General features: G+C 37.5%; 2 protein-coding genes across 2 annotated transcripts; both read right to left on the bottom strand.

Moving 5' to 3' along the window:
- Positions 1-532: 532 nt before the first annotated feature.
- Positions 533-8,702, bottom strand: endou2 (endonuclease, polyU-specific 2). Its single transcript, XM_042499406.2, has 7 exons — positions 7,707-8,702; positions 6,242-6,416; positions 5,449-5,554; positions 4,641-4,762; positions 3,449-3,561; positions 2,467-2,620; positions 533-919 (listed from the first exon to the last, which is right to left on the bottom strand). Exons 2-7 carry the CDS (start codon positions 6,341-6,343, stop codon positions 662-664), a joined length of 855 nt encoding a protein of 284 aa, XP_042355340.1. The 5' UTR covers positions 6,344-6,416; positions 7,707-8,702; the 3' UTR covers positions 533-661.
- Positions 8,703-8,846: 144 nt separating this feature from the next.
- On the bottom strand, positions 8,847-18,190 carry rnf14 (ring finger protein 14). Its single transcript, XM_042499859.2, has 9 exons — positions 18,048-18,190; positions 16,937-17,095; positions 15,499-15,629; positions 15,118-15,307; positions 13,916-14,286; positions 13,041-13,269; positions 11,432-11,604; positions 10,752-10,882; positions 8,847-10,652 (listed from the first exon to the last, which is right to left on the bottom strand). The coding sequence occupies exons 2-9, from the start codon at positions 17,085-17,087 to the stop codon at positions 10,592-10,594; spliced, it is 1,437 nt and encodes a 478-aa protein (XP_042355793.1). The 5' UTR covers positions 17,088-17,095; positions 18,048-18,190; the 3' UTR covers positions 8,847-10,591.
- Positions 18,191-19,110: the final 920 nt, after the last annotated feature.

Below are 19,110 nucleotides of genomic sequence, written 5' to 3'. Positions count from 1 at the left end.
TATATAGAAATATGTCTGGAGTGCTTTGCTCAGTCTGCTGCCCCTGCGACCCAGACTTGGATAAGTGGACAATAATGGACGGATGGATGAATGGATTTCAAGTAATCTTGTTTTAACTTCTTATAAATCTCTTGCTAATTTTTTGGCCATTTCTTGTTGAAATGATCATTGCCTTCTTCCCATGCTTTTAAAAGAAATCAAACAATTTTGTTCAGGTTTCAAATGGTTAATTTCTCCCTGGGATCAATAAAGTCTTAGTGATGTAAAAACATAACTTTTGTTGACTATACTTTGTATTATTAATCTGAATCTGAAAAGTAACTAGTTAGCAGAGTAACACCAGACACAAGAAGGACCTAAGTACAAGTACTTCAGATTGTACTGGAGCGAATGTATTCATATATTTTTAAAAGTACCTCATGAATATCAGTAATTAGCACACAACACATACATCTCGCTTAATGTAATGTTTTACACTCTCAGAAAAGGCATCATTGTGCATTAAAAACAAAAAAAACCAAACAAATGCAACTGAGTCTTGTAAGGTTTTATTGTATCTTTATCTAAAATAAAAAGACAACAACAATACCTGCAACAATTTGGATGCAAGCTCAAGTGTTGCAGAAGTTGAACCTGTATCTCAGATTGATTTCTAGTCTGGTTACTGCGTAGGTATCCGGTACCTAATGAGCACAGGGTAAGTGGTACCTATGTGCTTTTGGTTGTAGTGGTGGCAAACAATCTCCACGTCGTAGAAACTGAACTGGACTTTGACACGCTCGTTGGGTGAGGTGAGGAAACAGAGAGTGTAGAGGGCGAACTCAAACTCAGGACTGACGCCGATGAAGATGCTGCCCTTGGGTTTTATACCGTCCTTCCAGCTGAACTGTAGTGCCAGGATGTGTTTGTTCTCATCAGGCTGCAGTAAGAGAGAGAAAGAGAGAAAAAGACATGACAGGTGATGAAAGAGAGGAGGAGAGGAAAGGGAGAGATGGAGGAACATGTAGGATTGTTTGACAAACCCCAGCCCTGGGCTCATACTCATCAGTCTGAGGAAAAGAGACAGGAAGGGAAGAAAGATGTGAAACAGACTCATGCAGTTTCAGGTGTCAGCTTGTTATCAGTCTTAACAAAGATAAAGAAATCTGAAGAGGAAATGAGAGTGAGACAACAAATTAAATTTAGACAACTTAAACATAAACATCCTGTCGATTTTTATACTCGTACTTGTTATACACACATGATATAGAGTGGCCCATTTTGACCAAGAAAGTAATAAAGACCTTTGAAAGTTAGGTTAAATACTAAATAGAAACACCCACCAAAATTATAAGATAGTACGTCAGAATTTTGACTTTGGGAGCAAAAGTTGTCATTTTAGCTCGTTAAGTTCAAGTCTTTGACTTATCTCATACTTTTGAGTAATTATCTCATCATGATTCAACTTTCACTTATCTATTTTTTTTAACTTCATAACTCAAAATCCTTGGGTTATCTCATGATTTTTTAAATCTAGCATCTCCTATTTTTAGTTATTATCTCATATTTTTTACTTATTATCTCATAATTTTGGCTTTTTATTTAATAATATTGACTTAATAAGTCAACATTTTAGAATTAACTCATATTTATAAATTCTTATCTAATAATGTTGACTTCATAAGTCAACATCTTTGAGTCATTTAGTAATTTTGCCTTGGGAAATCAAAATTTTGGCTCATGGCAAAAAGAGCAGCTTTGGGTACTGTTATTATTTCTTTCTTTCTTTCTTTCTTTCTTTCTTTCTTTCTTTATTTATTTATTTATTTATTTATTTATTTATTTACGCCATGGGGTAGAGGTTTGTTGTAGAGGGTAGGCTTGAGTGGGAAGAGGAAAGTGGGCATAACTGGATAATGAACTGTCATCTGTCTATTTCTGATCAACTCAGCATTAGGTGATCATAATATCAAACATAATGGTGCCCTTTGGTTTCAGCACTTCATCCAAATACTTCAGCATGCATTATGCTGCATGATAATTGGAAACGGCAGAGGGGAGTGGTGAAAAATATGCAAAATAGGATATGAAAATGATGCACTGTTTCAAACCACAGGACACTCCTTTCTGTGTTTAACTAGAGAATGGGCTCATATCCAAAAAGCATGCTCAGTGGTTTGCATAAGGCTCAGAAAGACGAAACACAGAGAGCCAAGCAGAAGGTGAGAGGGCAAACTTGGTCATAATAGGATGTGAGGTTTCTCATTAGCGTGTGAGAACGAGGATGAGAGCCAGAGAGCAAGACTGCAACAAGTGCATCATCCTTACCTGGTAGAGTAAAGATGAGAAAATATGAGGTGGGACATTTATCAGATATATTGTTATGAGTGTGTGACAAGAAGACACAATACAGAAACAGCAGTGCTGAAAATACAATCTTGACCCTCTGTTGTTAATTAAAGCAAGAGACACACTACAGCATTGTACCTGAGGTGAATTTGCATCGACGCTGTAGCCTTTGTAATCGATGTGTCCCAGCTTCTCTTGTAGGTAGAGCTGGATCCAGTTGTGAAAGCCGATGACAGTCCGCCCTCCTCTCGTCTCCCCAACAAACACGTGTTCAAACCCAGAGGAGTCTGGCCTGGTGGGAGACAGACCGGCACATTTGTTGAATTATTGTCAAGCTGATGGCAGTATATGTTCTCCATGCCAAATTGTCATATGTAGAAAAGCATTTTTTAAAAGGTGAAATTTGATTCATTGTCATTGCATCACTGCAAAAAATGAAGTCTAAGAAGTCATATTGAGAAAATAACTCTTAAATATCTAGACAAATGTGCTTATTTTTAGTCTGGACACCCTAATTTTCAGTTATCTGTAGTTTTTGAGGTAAGATATTTTTACCTGTTACAAAAAAGAGAGAAAAAAGAGAAATCTTCCTATTCTGTTGGCAGATAATTTTGCAAATTTTAAGTAATATTTTCCTTATTTTATTTCTTTTTTTCCTTGTTTTTAGAGCTGATGTTTTTCCAGTGTATACAATTTTCAAGTGTATACAATGACATATAGTTGCACTACTTGAGCAGAGCTCAATAAAATAAGAATAAAAGAATAAAATAAATAGTAAAAGGTAAAAAAGACACTTACAACACTTAAAACAACTTAAAAGTTAAAACACTCACACACCAGTTTAAGCATGCATGTTCAGTACCTACATATGCATAGACATGAAAAGCTATATACAAAATTAAAAAGAATATTACACAGATAAAGATTTTCATTCTAAAATTACAAACATGGCATCTGTTGAGATGTAGTATTTAGTGGCTTCTAAGCATCTTCAGTAGTTCACCTCACACTGACTGGATGTGCTACACAGAGCCAGTTTCTCAGAGTAACACAGTTACCATCATAGTGCCAGATGCCACTGGTGAGGATATATTTAGGTGCTGTGCCAGATTCCACCCACCTGCTGGATCCTCTCCTCGCATAAAGTTCAAACCAGATCCTGTACAGCTGCTCCTTGAATTTTGTCTCGTCCTGTGGAGAGAGGTGCTTCTCTACCAGATATTTATGAGCTATCTGAAAAACACACAAGAAATTCTCATAAAAATGTACATTTTTAGTCGTACTAGTGATGTGGCTCAGGGATGGCACTCTCCCTCAGTTGCTCCACCACTATTATATTATATTACATTTCCAGACTGAAATATCTCAACAACTACTGTGCCAGCATTCATGAATCCCAAACAATGAATCCTACAAACTTTTTTGACCCCCTGACTTTTCATCTTGAGCCATCATCAGGGCAAAATTTTAATTTGATAAATAATATTCCCATCAGCCTCAGATGTATACATGGTGTTTAGAGTGCCCCATGAATGAGTCCTAAATCCAGAAATTAGTTAATATTTTTGCACTCCCCATTGCCTCCTCTTGAAATTAATGGATTTTTGGCAAGAAACCTTAAAAAAGGTCTGTCATTAACACAGGCTTAAGGCCCTTTCACATTTTGTTCTATGACAAAAGATACATCAGTAATACTCTTGAATTTGGGAACTTCTCTGTGTCTTTAAAAGTGTATAAATGAGACTACAGTATGTTATTTTTTAGACAGCTGACACACAATAAATCGATGTAGAAACAGCACGAATTGCTGCATAAAAATTCACCAGAATGCAGAAAATTAAGTTTGTGATGCTGAAATTTTCTGGACTCCCAGAACCCTCTTTCATATCTGTCCACTCCTTGCAAGGCTTCATCTAAGTTCAACCTCACAAAGACACTATAGCTGTAGACTTTTAGTATAAAAGCAAAGCAGTAGTGTCAGTATTTGATGACTTGTGGATGAGACTCAACAATTTTCTGTCTTTCTCCAGAATATTCTAATTCAAAGAAAAGGTGCACAGTGCATCTGATTCTTGTGCATAGTTGTCTATTTCTAATGTTTCTGTCATGTCCATATCAAATAAACTAAACTCAGCTAAGATAAGAATTATATACTGCACCTTTAAGCATTGTTAAAGTTATTTTAGTTGTATGATATGAGTATCAAATTCATGTGCAACTTTTAATAAGTTCTCATTCTTTGAGTAGAAGAAATGTGCATTTATGAGGCCCAGCAAGAGGGAGCATTTCTTTCCAAACATCCCCAAGGGTACCTTCATAGTGGGAGTCTTAATGATGGAGTCCAGGAATTTGTGGTTCTCTGCCACCTCCTCGGGGGTTACAATTTCTGGCTCGCCAGTGTCACTCACATAGTTATCCAACAGGGAGATAAAGGCTGCAGAGACAAACACAGACACTGGTCAAAGAGCACTTTGTTCAATATGGGACATGGATATAATGACAGCTTGGGTACATTTGGCCAAATGCTGATGGAAACAGCTCCAGTAACCGGGAGAGGGACAGTGAAGCAGGTTGCTGGAGACTACAGACAAACAGCAAAAAGGGAGAAATCTTTTGTTTTTTAACAGGACAGCTGCCTCACAGTGAACTCTGAATACCAGCTGTTACATAATTCAGTTCCCTATACAGCTCTGAGCGAGGGCAACATGATACACAACATAAATGTGTGAAAACATCACTAGACAAGAATTGCTGGAAGGAAGCATGCTTCAGCAGTTATAATGGAGAGGAGGATTTTTGAAGAAGCCAGTGTTTGTAGAAGAGCATCTTTTGCACCCAGCGCAGTGAATTCAGCCTGCTCTGTGGTTATGCAACATGCCACTGTTCGTCATAAGGAGATTATGAGTAGATGAAGAAGCTTTACTCTGAAGGGAAGCGACGAGGAGGATAGTATCAAACTGGCAAACAGGGAAGTGGAATGTGTGAAGAAATCATGTCAAATCAAACATTTTTCAGCAGAGCGGTTGTGTAAGAAGCAGCCTCATCTCACAGAGACAAGCAGAAGACATGGGAGAAAGATCTTTCACTTTTCACACTTTCACTCTACCATCATGCACTTACCTAAAAAAGTCTCCTTTTTAAAAATGTTCTCATCAACAAATGTAAACAGAGGATATCCTGCTCCATCATTGTTGTCGTTGATGGCCATGGTGTTTCCAGCTTTGCCCTGCAACAGCAGAGAAACGTTCAAATTTGACTCACACACAAATAGTTTATGTCCCTGTGTTCTGTTTTCCCATAAAATCTCAGATGCTCTTTCTGCATAGTTCCATACATTTTGCATTTAACATGGATGCACTGTCACAAGACAATAACTAAAACAATTAGAAATAAAAAATGAAGGTAAATACATTTTAAAAAAACCCAAAAAGATATAAGAACACAACCACAGGAAAGAAACTGTTCTGTTGTCTTATCTGAGCTGGCAGTTTAGATTAAGATCACATTTCCCACAATCCTCATTGCTTCATATCACTACTCTGCTTTTTTCCAATATCGCTCAGATTTTTCTCTTTTCATATTCGAACTGAAGCAGGAAATTATATTCAAAGTGATATATCCTTTTAAATATGTAGTGCATTGACTTGAATTATATAACTGTCTTGAAATGAATATTATGGATATTTCTTGATGTTTTACAGAATTACAGAAAACCAGCAAAGTAACTATAGATGTGTTATACTGCCAGGTAAGATATTAGCATAAAGATCAAACATGCAGGCAACATGTAAGCTGCACATAATAGGAAGTTTTAAGTCATCATGATTAATAAAGGGAGCAAAATAGCCTCATACCTGTGTGAGAGTGTGTGTGTGTGTGTGTTTCTGTGTGTGTTTGTGTGTGTGTGGTGCACCTGCAGAGAGATCCTGTAGTCTTTTCCAGGTTTGAGTCTGTTGACATCGTTGTCCCACAGCTCCTGCACCATGGCCGACAGCTCTCTGTCACTCTCAATCATGATACCAGCACTGGGTTGGGTTCTTGGTGCTGCAGTGGACGGGCTGTAGATGGTCTGGTCTCAGTGTACGTCTCTAACAGGAGAGAAACAGTTAAAAAAGCTGCTGCTAGAGTTAGTGTAAACGATGAGTCAAAAAAAAAAAAGGATATATTGCCACACAGTTGTATGCGTCTGTGCGCCAGTTGTTGCGCATAAAATTTACATCCATGTCTGTGAAAACATAGACAATTGACACACAGAAGATCTATTTAATCACTACAGCTTCAAGGTGGTTCTTGACCTTTGACCCTCATCCATCAGATTCTATTCAGCTCATTTTTGAGTCCAAGTGGACATTCAAGCCAAATTTAAGGAAACTTCCCTAAAGGCCATCTTCTGATATTCCTTTGACAGAAATTATACGGATGCAAGGTCACAGTGACCTTGACCTTTAAACACCAAATTTTAATGAGCTCATCGTTGAGTCCAAGTGAACATTTCTGTCAAACTTGAAATTCGAAGTGTTGATGTATCGCTTTCAGAGTTGGAGGAATGTAAGGTCAGCGTGACCTTGACCATTTACCATTAAGATCTAATCAGTTTATCCGTGAGTCTACTCGAACATTTGTGCCAAATTTTAAGAAATTTACTCAGGGTTTTATTAAAATATCACAAGAATAAGAACGATGAGGTCACAGTGACCTTGATCTTTGACCCAAGGACCACCAAAATCCAATCAGCTTACCGTTGAGAAACAACGCAAAACCATGTTGCCTCTGGCCTTGGTTATCGGCATAAAAAATAAAGCAAATGTACCCTTATTATAATGAATTAAAGTATGAATGTGAAGAACCAGTACTTTACATTTTAGAAGATTACTTCATTATATTTCAGAGGAAGATATTTCACGATTTAGATTTTTTTTGTTTTTTTACATACAAATATGAGCTACTAAATGGTGCCATGCTGTAGGTGTAATTGTATGCTTGAGGCAATAATAATCAATTAATATTTAAATAACCGTTGCTGGAGATGGCTTTGTTTTATACAGCCACCTGGCCGTGTATGTCATAACAAAAATGTCACAATAAAAATTATTTTGGTGTTGACTTAGCACATGCTTCTTAAGAGACAAATTGATACACATAAAAGTTACCTTTTACTCATAATTACAAAACAGTGATTCCCTATACTCTTATATTCCACGGTATTTTTAAAACAAAATACAGTAGCTTCCCCGGCAAGACAGAGTCTATCCATCCGACTCAACACCACCACTGCATTCCACAAAAACATGGCTGACGACAGGGATCTGGGATCTTCATCATTGCCATCTGAGCCTCAGGCCACATCCCATCAGTCACCACATCAAAAATCCACTGACCTTTTCTTTTAAGTGTTGTCCTGCTCGAGGACAAAACGTGAGTGCTTTGGGGGTTAGTGAAGTTCCTCAGTGTTGGTCAGGTGCTGGTTTCCTGTGTTTGTGAGAGCAGGTGTCTTTCTGGGCATAGTAACAGTTCAGTCAGTCAGTGTGGAGAAAGACAGGCAGGGGCTGCAGGGGGGGCGAACAGAGGGCACGAGGCAGGGGATGGGACAGGACAGGAGAGAGGGGCCATTTTAAAAGGGTTATCCCCTGTCAGCAACTCTAGCCAAAGGGATTACACCATGTTGTCGTCTCTTTTCAATCTCAGGCTAAAACGTGCGCTCTTTGTTTCTTTAGTGTTTCATTGTCTCCCTCTCTGTCACAGTATAACCTCTGGATTACAGGGTAAATGTGGGTCATGTTTCAGGTAACAAGGTGTGATAAAGGCTTACTTAAAGCACTACAGAGAGCTCATTTTAAATAAATATATACATCTAAGAAAACAGAAAATAATCTTGGTTTAGCAATATTCTGGTTCTGACACATCATTCTAAATGATAACCCTTAAGACTACATTTTTGTTTAAAGTTAAGGAAATTATTAAGTCCTTAACTCTTTGAAACCTGGATCAACATAATTTTCTTGTGCTGCATTTGGATGTCTATCACAAGACTTTAATACTTTAAACCCTGAGCAAATTGTTTTGATTTCTCTCAAAAACATGAGGAAAAAAGTCAAAGAGCAACTTGGCAAGAAATGTCCCAGAAATTGCAAAAATTAGTAAATCTGGATGATTATTAAAAAAACAAACCAACAAAGAAAAACAAAATTGCACTACCCTGTTCAAAAAGTGCTCTTCAAATAACTTTTGATTGGTTAATGTGTATGTTAACTGTATTGATAACTGTGTATGATTAGTTCCTATGTGATCTTAACGTTGATTTTACGCTGGTGATTTTTTTTTTTTTTGCCCTACCAATACTGGTTTCACATTTTGACAGCTGTTTACAGTTAAACCTTCCCCATCTTAAACCTCTGTTGGACAGGTGTTAAGCTCACTGCGTGGCGGTGCACCAAAGCGCACAGTTAGGGCAGATGAGTTATGCTGGCGACAAAGCGAATCTTTCAGTCTCAGATCAAATGAGTCAAATCAACAAAATGTTAAGTGGTAACATTTATTTTGAGGAACAGTATGCTGAATTCATTTTCACTGAATTCTAAACATCCTGTACTCAAATGTTTCATACATGAGACATGACGTGAAAGTGGGTCTGCACTAAAGGGAAATCCATGTGCATTTCAAGACTGAACAAGAGATTGTCCTTTTTTTGGTTTTTACCAGTCCAACCCCGCATCTGTTCTTTTAAAGCAGAGAACAGCAAATCATTTAACGTTGAAAAAGAATAGATTTTATGCAGAGTTCAATTTCAATAACAGAACATAACTGACTGCATGATAACGCTTCCTTTCTAATGGAGAAAAAGAAAATAAATTAATTGTACAAAACATTTTTGTATCTAGATTATTTGGCCTCTCTTTGACACTAATATTTGGCAACTGTTGTACAAAAGAGAGTGAATAAATCTGTTTACCAAGGGAGGATTTCCTTTCTCACACCTCAGTCCCCGAATAACTCCACACACACCATAATCACAATCCCAGTAACCCCATCAGAGGACTGGCTGAATATTTACTGTAGTATCCTCCATTATTACATTCTGTATAGAAAAACATGACTCCAACTAATTATGACATACAGCCCACAACCAAACTCATTAAATTCCTTTGTTCAACCTACCAGATTTCATGATGTGCAAGGACGCATTTCTGTAAATAAACTCATCTCAAGAAAAAGCAAATTTAAACATAATCTTCAAAGATGAAAAAAAAAACCCAACATCCTGGCAAAAGATGAAAAACTGTCAACATTCAAATTACACTCTGCACCCTGTCTGAGCATGATGTAAGAGTTTCCAACCAAAACAGCCTAGAGCTGAAACAAACGACAAAATCTAGGTAGTTAATTATGCCTTAGTGACAAATCTCCAGCTTCACCTTTGTTGCTTTGATCCTGTATCAAGAATGTGTGTGTGCCTGGCTTAGGTCATGAAATTCACTTAATTATCCACCATGAAGTTTGTGTGAAGAAAGCGGTTAGTTAAGTTTCACACTTTGGACATGTGACAGAAAGCCAGCCAGAGGATAGAGACTTCATATAAGAAGCAGGTAACTTAACATGAGAAAGAAGGGCGACTGGCATCACCTCTTTTTTCCTGCAGCACCCAGTTGCCGGCTTAGTGGAAGCAAACATCTTGAATTTACCAAAATGAGTCAGTGATTCCAGTATCACTTGTTGATCATTATAACTTGAGAAATGTCAAAACTTATCATGAAAAAGTTAAACTCAGAAAAAAGTAAATCTGTAGACCTAACCGAGTGAAAAAACATTTTGCTTTTCTTTTTTCTGTTAATTTGCTTTGACTTTAGAAATAAAAATCAATTTATATGACACTGTCATATAGAAATGATTTACTATCAATAACTACATATTCTTGATGTTGAAAACCAAGAGTAATTTCAAGAAAATGTCACTTCTACAAAAAAGCCACAGCTGTTTCTCTATTTCTCTCTGAGACAAAGCTAAAACTGTTCTTGCCATTCTTGAATTTTTATACATGACGTCTTGTCATATTTTAAGTAAATATGAACAATTAACACCCAGACATTGATAGTTTTATGCCAAAGATGCCTGGTCATATTCAGAACATAACAATGGTACCATGGTACATAACTGTCGTGGCACTGTTGTGCAAATGCAGGCATGTGAGCGTCACAGGTGAAGAGACGGTGATGTGAGATAAAGTGCATTCAAACGGAGCATACAGCAGCGAGGTACTGCACGGGGCTCAGTCCTCCTCATCGCTCCAGAAGGCATCTTCTTCATCAAGATCCACACCGTGGAAGAGTCTGCAACACGAAGAGAAAAGACACATTAATGTGTTTACAGATGTGCAGTAAGTGTACTTGGCCGGAGTGCTAAACAAAAAGAAAAATGAGATGACTCACTGGTTGTAACAGGGTGAATGTGGGTTGTTAAAATGACTGTACGGGTTGACTTTGCTGAGGAGGCCCAGGCACAGCCAACAGAAGTACTGTCTACACGAGGTACAGGTCATCTTATTACAGCCATCCACTTTCTAGGAAGACAGAGAGACGTCATAGCAAACATCCATTAACAGCAGAAGCAGACACAACCTGGGGCTAAACGTAAGGATCTTCAGGGACAATATTGAATAGATAAGAACGTTTTTAACCATCCGTGGATTCAAACCAGAATGGCTTAAAGGTCAACTTTTCCTTAGCTTTCATTCATTTGCTTATTTTCACATTTTTATTCACTGTCTCTTCTCTTTTTTTCCATTTTAAGATGCTTTGAATTTAATCTTGTAACTGCACTGCGTATTTTCTGTGTTTATGTCTGTAAAGCGCATTGTAAACTTGTTTTTGAAAGGCACTATATAGATAATTATTGATACATAATAATGATTATTATTTGTGTATCAACACAAAGGAACCAATACTGTAAAAAGAATCGGTCCAACCATCACTACATGAAACACAGGCTGTAGTTTGTGTATAAAGAAGGTAAAATAAACGCTTTAAAAGTGATGGCCTTGAACATCGACCCCTTGTAATGAAGTCAAAGCCTGTTCTAACTGGTCTCTGACCAGTGGGGGGAGCCTGACCTGTATATTGGTTCCACAGCGTGGGCATCCTTTGCAGTTTTCATTGAGCCAGTCTCTACTAAAGGACTCTTCCACTGCTTTCTGGATCACCCTCTTCCCAAAGCGTTGCTCCAGAAACTTTTTCCCCTCGGCTGTGGCTGACAGGTACTCATCTCTGAGGTTACGCAATTCATCTGTAGAATAAGGCAAAAAAACAGGAACTCAGGGATGAAATTGATCAAATGTGGTACCAGTAAATTCTTATTTAAAAATTAAAATCTTAAAACATCTTTTTGTTAGAATTCAACATTACAGCCTGAAAACTGTTATTTTTGACAACATTCACAGGATTCGCACACATTTTCACAGACAAAATTTCAAAACTTCTCCATGACTTTTTAAAGACCAAAACATGAGATCAGATCAAATCTTGAAAAAAACACCACTCAGTCTGTGTTGGACTAAGGTGCTGGAGCTTAGTCGTTATCAACAGTGAAAAAAGCACATTCTGACATTCAAAACTGTACAAAAGAGAGACCTTCTTCAAGGTTATGCCTTGATTTTTGCACAGTTAAAACATGATTTTTGCATGGATTGGAGTGCACAGTTGTGCTTTTTTTCAGTTGATAAAGACCAAAAAATAACATTGTCATTAGCATTAACAGTGTATCACATGAAATGTGTTCCATATCAAAAATTCAGTACAATTTAAAAGCAGTTTTCTCTTAAAAAAGAAACAGAATTCCAGTTGGCTTTCATACATGGAGAGAAACTAAACAGGGGGAAAAAATAAAGAAACGTACGTGATGGTAAACAAAACTTCACACATTTGACACGTATTAGAGCTATGTAACATCAACAGTGACAGAAAATAAAATAAACTTGCTGTTATGTTATATTATGTGGAATGTTATTCATGTTTAATTACTGTTACAACTAATGTATTACACCATGACTTTTCTACAGCTGTTTCCCAGGCCTGGACAAAAAATACTGTGACATTCTGTGACTTTCTCAGGTTTTCTATGACCATGGGAACTCTGTATGCAATGGCATTTGTGTGAGGCTTTCAAAACCAAACATCATAAGTGTCTAATTAGTTTAAGTTAACTGTTTTTCAAATGTTATCGCAGTTTAACAAAGCCTAGTAACACAAAAAAATAGTTTTAAATGCTGCAAATGAGTTTCATGAGATTATTACCTCATTTTACACTCAAGGTTATCTCACAAATGTAACTTTAGATTTCAGCAGGTGGGGATTCGTCCAATACAAAGTGTCAAATACACAAATGATGAGACAAGATCTACCGTATGTCTCACATTACACAGACATGCAGCAGAACTAGACAGGGGGATGATCAGTGGAAAAAACTTGATACTGAATTTAGAATTTAGCATTTTAATACATTAAAACAAAAACACCTGGCAAAAAAAGAGGAAACAATGACGTAAATTTCATAATTTGGCACTATTTCGCCAGGGGGAGGAGGGATATCTAGGCACTGGTTGATGGGAGGAAAGTCTAGCACAGTTCATTTACACAGACTAAACATACTGTTTTCATACAGAGCTGGTTGAAAATTTGCCCTTAAACCATACTGTACAGTGAATGTATTCAGAAAGACATTACCTGCAGTAACTTTACAGTGGGAGAGACCATGATAGCCCAGCTTGCACAGCGTGCAAAAAGCATACTGGCAGGCCGAGCAAATGCCCATGGTTGTGTCTGGCTCCACCATGACAGCTGTGCCGCAGGTCTGGCGGGGACAGTAGACTACATCGGCCATGAGGTCCAGCGTTGACTGGAGCAGCAAGCGGTCATAACGGGCAAACAGCTCTTCATCCACCAGCTGCTTCACCTGACAGAGGAAGACGGAGGGAGGGAAATAGTTACAAGTGAAGTGATTGGGTAACGAGACTTAAATAAGTCCAGAGTGGAAATTTTGTTCATCTCTCCTGTGAAAAAACACGTCTTCGTAGGCATATGCACACACTAGGCGTTGACAGATTTCAGCCTGGCCGATTATTGGGGCCGATATTTGGCATTTTGACGATTATTTGTAACAGCATTTTATTCTTATCATCGCCAATAAAATGAATTAAAATGCAAAGAGAGTGCCAGCACAGGAGGAAGTTTTACTTTGTAAATCTTCAGGGAGCTATTTTAATTAGTTCATTTTTCATTCAAATTTTCACTTGACTTCATTTTTTTAAAAGAAGCTGCTGGGAACTATGATGAATATGAAGTTGAACATTTCAGTTTTGATTAAAAATTTGCTTAAGGCATTTAACAAAGTTTGGTGCTTGAGTTTGTTATATACATATATATATTCCAAATTCTAAATATTGACAGAAAGATATTATTATTATTATTGTAAATGCCTGTCTGTTCCAAATATCAGTTATCAGTCTCATTAACTACTAATAATCGGTATCAGTGTGGGCCCTGAGAAACCAATATGGGGTCGACCCCTCGCACACACAACTTCTCTCCTGCTCTCTTACCTGCGACGGTGTGGCCAAGGAGGTACATTTGGGCTCAGGGCAATTAAGGCACTGAACTTTGCCGTCCCGTATTTGGATCTGGAAGTATTCAGTCATGCAGGCCTTGCAGTAGACGTGCTGGCACTCTTTAAAGCAGAGGCAGTCGGAGCCCAGCTTCTCTGCAAAGCAGATCCCACAGCCGAACACCTTGCCATCAAACACCCTTTGGCGCTGCTCCTCGTCAAAGTCCAGGAGCTGAGGTAGGAGGTCGGCACACGGGTCCCTCAACAGGACGGCCCGCGGGTCCAGTTGCGAAGACAATGAGAGCTGTGGTTCAGAGTTTTCTTTCTTTGCCTCAGAGTTTTCAGAATGACTCCCACACTGCGCCAGAGCTGGACAAAATTGATAAATAATCACTCTTCAATCACTTATCTTGTGTAGCTTTAAGATACCTTTCATAAGGATTTAGACCTTTGAACCCTGAGCAAAGTGGTTCAATTTCTTTCAAATACATGGGGACATTGGCATTTTTTTAAAACTAGGGAAATTTAAAAAATATATATATATATATATTTATAATAATCACAATTACATGTTTAAAATGTGTTACTGGATTATTGTAATCTTTAAAGCAGTTTTTCAGGTAATTTCCTTTATTGTTCATTTTTTTTGTCTTTTTTTTGTGTGCTAATTTTCAGATAATTTTCTTGCCATTTTCTTGTGTCTTGCTAGTCTTCCTAAGGTGATTGTTGCCATCTTCAAATGTGTTTAAAAGAAATCAAGCCAATGTTCTCAGGTTTCAAAGAGTTAACACGTTTCAATGTTTATGAAACAAAGGTGTTCTGCTTATACTTCAGCATAATAATATAATTTACACACGTTTGTCATTTTACTTGACATGTAAACAGACTTAAGACTCTTTCACAATGAGTACTTTGATCAAATAAAGCACATGTTTGACACACCAGCAATTTCATTTATTACAAATAAACTGGGCAGACTGAATAAATGTTCATCTGCAGCTACTGCACCCAGTTAATCTTAAGAATGGAGAAGCATTCTGTACAATTCGTCTTTCATCTCAATTCAAAACGTAATTACACAACATTATCTTATTTTAATAGGTACTATGCCAGTATGACTAATAGAAAAATGCTTTGGTTAATGCAGATGTATCCATACAAGCAAAAAACTACATTCATTTCACAAAACACATGCTGTACCTGTGGCTGCTGAGTCGGCTTTCCTGCGCTCACCTCCTGCCTTACTCCCTCCCCTGAAGACTTCAAGAGGAGATTGGATGGCCAGAAAGTCCATAGCCTCCTCTTTGAGAAACTGGATCCATGTGAAAAGAATTACACAGCCTTGATTCTCCTCCCACAGCTCATCGAGGCGTCTGCATAGAGAGCTCATCTGAGGGGGTAAAATGGAAAAGGAGAAGGAACAGGTATTGATGAAGTGATGCATGGCAAGGAAGTTTTCTTTGAGTGATACAATCATTTGTTAATTTGTCAGTTAAGTAAACCCACTCACTTTTCCTCATATGACCCTCCATTTGAATATTTATCATGGTGTAGTGAAGATTATTTATGCTAGTGTCTTACCTGTGCTCTGGTCATCCATTTAGAGCTGAGAGTGAAGGCCGGTGAGGATGTGGATGGGTAGTCTGCAGGAAGCTCAAAGTTGAGCACCAAAGGAGGTAAGAAGCAGACATTATATTCAGATTGCTTCTCTCCTGCAAAACAAAGAGGAGATTTTATTAAATTCCTAATGGAAGTCAGATTCATAAATTTAGATTTAGATAGATTTTTTTTTAACATGTAAAACAAACAATAGTTAAGTAAAACAAAATGACAGTAATAAAAATGGATGATAAGCTATACTCAATGAAATGATTCAAATAGGCAACAAGAAATAGCATCTTACATGTTCAAAAAGGAGTAGGAGGAAGTATAAACTTATTATTACCTACCCCTTCTCAGCTAATCAGTTAATTAATTTGTGAACTTCATCTCTAACATATATGCCTTACTGAGAGTAGGAGAAAATAATTTTATGAAAAGCATCTACAAAATAGACCCAAGGCAATGTGAGAAAAGTGCCTACTACATTTGACTTGCAAATGCGTTTGGCTAAAAGGTCCCATATTATGCTCATTTTCAGGTTCATACATGCATTTGGGTTACCTAAAATATGCTTTAATGTTCAAAAGACATTATTTTCCCATTACTGTCTGCATATTCCTGTATTCCGCCTCTGTGAGACGCACTCTATTTTAGTGCCTGCCATTTAGCCACCCTCCCTAAAAGCCCAGTCTGCTCTGATTGTCTGGTTTCTGGATCTTCCACATCTGGGCTGCATTCATCAAAATGTGTATTTAAACAGAAATGAGGATGCGCTGAACACCCTATTGTGTCACACAGGCACACTTGTGCTTAATACACAGGGGTTTAATTCCATTTAGTTCAAAGGGCCTTATTGGCACGGAAAACATATGTTTACATTGCCAAAGTAAGTGTGAAATGTAAACAAAAATATAAGTAAAATAGGGAAATATATACTAGTAATTTGGTTATATACACATCACTTATGACAGGGCAACACCTCTGAAACTCTCAGCAAATGAGAGAAAATGTACCCCAAAGCCCGTTTCACAGTTTCACACATTTTCACACAGTTTTAAAGAAACACTTTCAATCTAGAATCCATTGCAAAACATTACACACCACTTTGAGACCGAACGTGCCCCTGCTTTCTCAGCATTTCTTCACCATGGTTGCCACCACAGGATTGACTGCAACAACACTGCAGTTTATCTTTATGTAGTATATTTGTGACATCAGATATTCACAGAAGTCCTGACCGCTCGTTTTAAGGCACAGTTTCTGAATACAAACTTCTGTGAGGATTGAGCCTTTTTAGACTTCTACAGTATAAATACGGCGACTTTACGACATAAAAAGACATGGAAATTTTACTTTTTACATAGAGACCATATCGTTATACACCTCATTTCTTTACAAAGCTCACTGACAGCTGTACCTTTGACAACAACTTTGAAATCAGGAGGGAGCTCCAGACAGAGTTGGATCTCTCCTCCCTGTGCTGACTCTGCCTGGTGGAACTCCTCTTCATCGTAAATACTTGCTAAAGCAAGCAGCTCATCCTCCTGGGCTTCCTTGTCCTCAGACATTTACATTCCTGCAATAAAAACAGTAACATCTGGGTGAAAATATTGTTTTTTAATCACATCAAAGCAGGAAGCACATTTTGCTGGAGGGGACGCCAAATGTTGGAGACAGTGTGTGTTTAAGGACGTCAGTCTTTGGCATGTATTCTGGGAGTGTCCAGTGATTGGCCTTTCTGTGCAGAACTTCACAAAACACTACAAGACATACTCAATATTGATCTGCCCTTGCCTTTTTTAAAAACACTTTTTTAAGACATGCAGATTTTCAGGCAAAGCACGTGATAAATATATGTTTGGTCTTTTGATATCTGTTTGCCAAAAAGCCCTCACAAGGCCCTGATTACTTCCTGAACCCCCACAATAAAATAAATAGTAAATTGTATTTACGTTATGTAAAAGATTTTTGATTCTTTAGCTTCAGACAAATGTGTTCATTGAGCTCTGTCATCAATTGGTTATTTAATCTAAGGCTAGTTCATCACAATTTACTCAAAACACTCATATACACAGAAATGAATGCTTCGCGTGATGTTTACACAGAGATAACGCAACTTTAATGTGACACAACGTCAGTTTGCCTTAGCTAACGTTTGGCTACAATGTTAGCACGCTAGCTAACAAAAGTAAACTTTATCCATAGTAAACGTGGTCGTCATTTGATGATAACTTCACACTCACCTAAAAAACAACGGGTGTTGTTGTGGGCATGTGAAAACTGGTGAACTTATAAACGGGACACTGGGAATCTTACAATTAGCAGAGGGGGGAAGCATAAAGCTAGCAGCTAGTAGCTCGCAGTGTTAGCTGATGTAAACAGTGACTATGGCTACAGAGTGAGCTCGGCCCTGCTGTGTGGAAACATCGAAACATCATGATTATTCCTCTGTACTGCTGAGAAAAGCTACAACACGCTAACAAACGTGGGTTATTACAGCATGAATGTGACAATGTCACGTTTCTTACCTTGTCCGACCAAATATCAGTGACTCCTGCCCTATAACTGGTTCATGACTGGAGGCAGTGTGGGAATGACAGCGCCGCCTGCAGGCTGGTTAGTGTACTACATGTTTACTTTAGTTAAGCTCGTATCTATTTACAAAAGCTGTGTGCGCCGTTTTTTATTCGTTTACATTGTATATTCTGACATTATCTGAAATGTATACACTTATATGCTTTGTAAAACTGTGCTACTACATATCACCTTGTACTTCTTACAGCTCATGAAACATTATGAGTGCTGGGACATAACCAAGTACATTTAGCCAAAATACACGAAGTTGAGGTACCGTAAAACTTCAAATATAAGTATAGTCCAAATTAAACGCACAGTCCCTTTTAATAACCATGGTATTAAAAGGGACTGTATTGTATTTCCCATCTTCACTGAGCAACAGTTTTGTGTGAAACGAAATAAAAGCCTGTCCCATATAAACGTCTGTCCCAAATATAATCATGTTGAGTTCAGTGATTTAAGTAAATAATAGCCTGGGCTATTAATTGAAGTTTTACGGTATTTTTACTTTACTTGATTATTTTTAATGTCTTGCAACTTTTTACGTCTACTCAACTACAGTTCAGGAGGAACTACAGTGGTCACTACAGTTATTAAATAACTTCAGTTTCTAGTTACTCTACAAATTAAGATTTTTTTGCACACAAACTATATGAAAATATACACGTGCAGCTGAAACGATTTGTTGATTAATTAGAAAATTGATTTCATGCAAAAACATTTCATGGGTTTGTTGTATGAGAACTTGCAGCTTATCATTTTAACTATTTTATTTTGATTGATTACAATGATTTTCTGCATCAAGTATATTTGCCCGATTATACTTAGGAACTTACTTAAGTCATTTTTTAAATGGAGGACTTCTACTAGTAGCAGAGTATTTTTGCAGTGTGGTATTTGTATTTTTACTTATGTAATGGGTTTCAGTCCTCACCACTGTATATTATACTGTACTGGACTATAATATGTTAATATACTATTTTATAACATCATATAATACATATTTCTGAATCA

The sequence above is a fragment of the Plectropomus leopardus genome, chromosome 15, assembly GCF_026936395.1.
Source record: "Plectropomus leopardus strain MGB_pleo_1.0 chromosome 15, ASM2693639v1, whole genome shotgun sequence".
Lineage (NCBI taxonomy): Eukaryota > Metazoa > Chordata > Actinopteri > Perciformes > Serranidae > Plectropomus > Plectropomus leopardus.
This window is presented reverse-complemented; position numbering and strand designations above follow the sequence as displayed.

Bases quoted from the DNA above. Each gene is read 5' to 3' on its own strand.
- endou2 (XM_042499406.2), bottom strand. From the start codon at position 6,343: ATGATTGAGAGTGACAGAGAGCTGTCGGCCATGGTGCAGGAGCTGTGG. The intron at 5,555-6,241 runs GTGCACCACACA...CTGCTGTTGCAG, and splicing joins ACTACAGGATCTCTCTGCAG to GGCAAAGCTGGAAACACCAT. The intron at 4,763-5,448 runs GTAAGTGCATGA...TTGTCTCTGCAG, and splicing joins TAAAAAGGAGACTTTTTTAG to CCTTTATCTCCCTGTTGGAT.
- rnf14 (XM_042499859.2), bottom strand. From the start codon at position 17,087: ATGTCTGAGGACAAGGAAGCCCAGGAGGATGAGCTGCTTGCTTTAGCA. The intron at 14,287-15,117 runs GTACAGCATGTG...AATTTTGTCCAG, and splicing joins AGCCGACTCAGCAGCCACAG to CTCTGGCGCAGTGTGGGAGT. The intron at 13,270-13,915 runs GTAAGAGAGCAG...TTCCTCTGTCAG, and splicing joins CCTTGGCCACACCGTCGCAG to GTGAAGCAGCTGGTGGATGA.